Source organism: Micropterus salmoides, unplaced genomic scaffold (genome assembly GCF_014851395.1).
Source record: "Micropterus salmoides isolate LMB-PRFRI ecotype aquatic unplaced genomic scaffold, ASM1485139v1 Ms_hic_scaffold_16, whole genome shotgun sequence".
NCBI classification, from domain to species: Eukaryota; Metazoa; Chordata; class Actinopteri; order Centrarchiformes; family Centrarchidae; genus Micropterus; species Micropterus salmoides.
Window position 1 is genome coordinate 6,243,828 of NW_024040707.1, and position 5,077 is coordinate 6,248,904.

Genomic DNA, 5,077 nt, shown 5'->3' on the forward strand with positions numbered 1-5,077 from the left:
TCTGTTAGGGAATGGGATTGAATTTAATTTGTGGTAGGCTGTGACTTTGTGACAAGTACAGCTCTTTGTGTTTTGTGCCTTTTTGTTCCAACAATTAAACCTCTGAAGTTATTGAAAACTGCGGCATCTTTTATTCGATCTCTTATGTCAATTATTTATGTATTTCTTCTCTCCGTGCTATTCTTTTTGACTTGATTCAACAGTGTGTAGCCAGCAGCCCCCAATACTTGCTAAAAACCGTCCAATGTGCAAGTGTTTAATGTATTTGTGGCAAATTCTGATATCTGGAATAAAGGCATATTAATTTCTCAAATCAAACTTGTGCTCAGGATGATTTGAAAGACGAATAAAAAAGAAATTTTAAACTTTGGGGTTTTACTGTAAGGAAAAAAAAAAAAAAAGTCTTCTTGGAATAAATCAAAGTATCTGAGGTTTATTATCTGGATTAGTTTACAAACAAAGTACTGCAATGCTCTGAATTGTGTACAGTCTCATTCAGTCACCTCTCTCACTCACAACCCTGATTAAATGGTGCTTATGACCCATTAGTGTACATTTACTGTATGCAGTTTTCTACAACAACAAATACCCCAAACAACAACAGCACACACACACCCCCCATCTGGCTCAGGGCTGCATGCGAATGGCTCCGTCCAGTCTGATGACCTCTCCATTAATCATGGGGTTCTCAGCCAGCGACGTGACCAAGTGGGCAAACTCGGCGGGGTCTCCCAGCCGTGAGGGGAAGGGCACCTGGCGGGCGAGAAAGGAGCGCACCTTCTCTGGAAGACCAGCCAGGAGGGGAGTGGCGAACAGACCTGGAGGATGAGGGAGAGAAAAAAAAAATTCAGATTTAGACACCAAGGAAGTTATTTAATGTTCAAACCTTAAGTTAACTCAGATCGTTAATCCCCCGCTGAAAATAGTGCAAATTTAAGTTTTACTATTTGATAACTTCTGCAAAAAACTGCAGTGACCAGCTGTTTTAGGAAAATTTCTAAGCTCTATTTAAAAGCGCAAATAAATATTCATACCTTGTTTTTAAAGGAAAAGAGCCTCTGTACGGTAAATATAAAGCTACAGCCAGGTTAGCTTAGCTTAGCTTAGCAGCTAGCCTGGCACTGTCCAAAGGCAAAAAAAAAAAAATGCCTACCAGCACCTCTACAAATATTCGATATCTTGTTTGTTTCATCTGTACAAAAACCGAAGTGTAAAAACAACTTTTAGATAGACATAAATAAAATGTTTCTGTAAACTAGATCCATACACACGTGTGTTCCAGGTGCTGCCGCCTGCACCTGTTCATGCAGCCACACATGGAAAGGACAGGCCAGTTTCTTCAACACTTTTTTGGTCCTACCCCTTAGTGAATGTTTACACTCTTTAACTATGTAACTAACACTAACCGGGTGCTATGGTGATGACCCTGATGCCCATGGGTGCCAGATCTCGTGCGATGGGGAGAGTCATTCCTACGATGCCACCTTTAGACGCCGAATACGCCGCTTGGCCGACCTGAAGAAAAGAAAAAAGAAAACGTGAGAAACAGAGAGGCCACTTTGTGATTTGTTTTATGTTGGTGTGCGTTTCAAATGACCTGTCCATCAAAAGCTGCCACACTGGCTGTGTTAATGATGCAGCCTCTGTGTCCGTCCGCATCAGGCTCGTTCTTCCCCATCGCACCCACAGCTAGGCGGATCACATTAAAGGTTCCTGCAATGTTCACCTGCAGAAAACACGCAGGGGAAAGTCACACAGCTGCAACTGGCGTTTCTTGTTCCACCGTATGCATCTGCTGTGTGTTCGTCTTACATTGATAACACGCTGGAAGTCCTCCAGGCTGTGAGGCAGGTCCTTCTTAAAGTTGTAGGTTTTAACGGCGACAGCGATGCCGGCACAATTAACTGCCAGGTCCAGCTTCCCGAACTTCTCTCTGGCCAGCGACACCGCTGACTGTACGTCTGCCTCCGACGTAACCTGGGAAATGACAGAGCCCTTTTAGACATAACAATAACACGAGTCTGTGATAAAAAAAATAGATATAACCAAGAACACGTGTGTAAATGCACTGAGGAAACAATTCATTTGGTCTGGCAGAGACGTCACTAATTGACAGACCGCAGTCATCTCCAGGGAAATTAAGCACTTTCTTTTAGTTTACTTAAATTTTGAATTTATTATTAGAGTAGTTATTTATTATCCCTCCGGTTTGATGTGAAAACTGAATATTGTTTATTATATATTTATTATTATTTGATTTGACAGTCAGTTGTTGACTAAAAACAAATGTTGATACAACTATATGTTCTGGCAATAAATGATAACACAAGTTAGTCGTTATGATGTTCTGGACCTTTGCATCGGGAAATTTTCTCTAACTAGACCTCTTTGAATTCTAACTGAAAACCCCTGGTCTAGCATGAACAATGGAACAAGAGAAGAACTTTACATCCATGCAGTACTGATGGTGCTGGATTGTGCGAGAGTGCCACCTACTGAGCAGAGTGCACATGACCCCTCCAGTCACCGCTGCAGCCTTGACCTGTATTTTAAATGTTTCTCTTAAATCTAATTTAACAGATTTTTTTAGCCACTTTGGGGCAAAAAATCTGTAACCACAACATTCACATACCAACTATATTATTTACATATCATCACCTTATAAAGTTGAGATGGCAAAAGTGCTAATTATTTACACATCCAGCAGATAAAAAGCAACTTTAGCATTCATTTAAAATTGTGTCCGTCTCCACCTGATGAATTTAAGTCTAATATTAATCTCTTTTTATCTCTGGTTTAGTTTCTACTAATCACTGAGGTGAAATATTTGGCTGCATAATGCACCAACTGTATCCATCTGCTTGTTTAGAGCTGAAAGACATTAAAACGTTTAAAAGGGCAGTCCCTCAGAACCATAGACTTTTAACCTGATGGTATGATCTCTGTCATCACACGCATGGACGAGCAGTGTGGAGGAAAACTGACAGCGCAGGCGAAAGAGAGAAAGAGAAAAGGTGGAGCCGAAAGGAATAAAAGGGATTAAAACCCGCCAGGAAAGTGACACTAAATGCTGCAAAAATACAGAAATGCTCACGAGCAAAAGCGAAAATGGTTAGTGTATAAAGACATACATGCAAGCAGGCCGTGTCGCTGTGTACACATGGAAATAATATTGAAAATAAAGAGCAGTATACCGTTTTCTCTCAGATGGAAGTACCTCCAGTTACTGAGAGATATCAGATCTTCCCTCATTCATGTTCTTTTGGGCAGAGTTTTTTCTTATCTGAATTGAGGGTCCAAGATAGAGGTTGTCGTACACTGTACAGACTGTAAAGCCTCTTAACTCCTGTAGCGTTTTGACAGACTGTTAAGTGGCTTTACAATTTTGGATGTTTTTATGTGTAGTAATAACACTTTTACTGGCATAATAGTAAACACTATATCAACAAAATGGTTACAGTATATACTGCTTGGTCTGTGTGAGTGAAGACTCCCAGTCATCCAGGTGGGTTAAAAATCAAGAACAACTGGACGTGGTTCATTGGTCTGTGCTGACAGCTAAATTATTATCCCACACCGTGCCCCGCTTGCATATTTGTATGAGTGAACGTGTCCACCTCTACTGTGTCTGGTGCGTTTTGGACTCACGTCTGCAGGAGCAAAGGCACAGCGGTCCCCCAGACTGGCTGCCAGAGCCGGTCCATCAGACGAGGGCAGGTCCAGGATCACAGCAGACGCTCCGTTCTGCACCAGACGCTCCACAGTGGCTCGGCCCAAACCGGACGCACCGCCCGTCACCAGGCCGACCATGCCCTGCACGCACACGGACAGGAATGGACCAGGGGAAGGAGGGCAGGACAGGAAAAAGGAAATAAAAAGAAAAACAAAGGAAAAAAAAAAACATGGGTCACTGTGAAAGATGGGTGAAAGGAGAGACAACACTGATCTGATTCATTTCAAATGCAAAAAATAAGTAAAATAATATATTTGGGTTTTGTCAGTTTTGCAAAAGTTTTATGAGGGAAAAAAAAGGGTACACAAAATGCTTTTTTGTTTGTTCACAGGGAAATTGTATAGACATTTATAGACATTTTCTTCGCCAATTTATGGCAGAAATGTCTTTACTTATATAAAGGGAAACAAACAAATCAGATGGCAGGGGACAATTGAAAAATATAACAGAATATAATGCAGTAGTCCGCAGCTTTTTTTTAGCTTAACTTACACGTTTGTTTCTTCAATATTTAAATTGCATGTTTTGTTATTGTGCAAATAAACATTTCTCAAATCATTTTCATTTGTTTGTTAAAATTTCTTAGTGGAAACTATTTTTCAGAACATTTTAACATACTTTTTTAAAAAGTGGACAAAAATCAGACAAAATCAGCCACTTGGATTTGACAACTATGCACTTTCCTTCATCAGGACTCTGCGGGTGGAGTTTGATCAGACAAACAATCCAACACCATCACATTTTGATTAAAATGTGGCTAAACTCTGATTGGTGCAGGGTAATGTGAGACATCACATTTTTGCAAGTGACCACTTTAAACCAGAGAGAAGAGCAAAAATAAAACACCGCAGAGGAGCTTCCGTAGAAAGGGAAGCGTCAAAACCGAGGCAAAAAAAAAGTATCTGCAAGGCCAGATAGGATTATTATTCATTCATTCATTGCTTTTGTGATTTAGCTGGACTAACCCTTTATGTCACGGTCAGTGTGACTGAGAGGCCAAAGGTTTAGCACAACACACGGCTGAGGGCGCTGCGTCCCCTCATTCACTCCCAACATGTTACCGTTATTAGCCAACTTGCACAACTTGCACTTCTGCGCTACGAGGAGAGCGAACCAGCAGGAGGAAGAAAACAAGGCGCGCACATCACAACACAGTAAAAGTCTCAACGCATCACATTCTGCCAGAGTCCCTCCTGCGCGCGGACAGGTTTCTTTCCTCACCTTGACACACCGAATGTTCGCCATGTTCGTTCAGACAGTGACGTCACACCGAAGCTCGCGCATTTGACGGCGGCGTCACCGGATGTCTTCTTCTTTTGGGCGGTGGGCATGTAACAAGATGGC

At 41.6% G+C, this 5,077-nt stretch overlaps 1 protein-coding gene across 1 annotated transcript; it reads right to left on the reverse strand.

The window, feature by feature from the left end:
- Positions 1 to 417: 417 nt before the first annotated feature.
- Positions 418 to 5,077, reverse strand: hsd17b10 (hydroxysteroid (17-beta) dehydrogenase 10). Its single transcript, XM_038721813.1, has 6 exons — positions 4,955 to 5,077; positions 3,649 to 3,813; positions 1,813 to 1,977; positions 1,598 to 1,726; positions 1,407 to 1,515; positions 418 to 818 (listed from the first exon to the last, which is right to left on the reverse strand). The coding sequence occupies exons 1-6, from the start codon at positions 4,976 to 4,978 to the stop codon at positions 628 to 630; spliced, it is 783 nt and encodes a 260-aa protein (XP_038577741.1). The 5' UTR covers positions 4,979 to 5,077; the 3' UTR covers positions 418 to 627.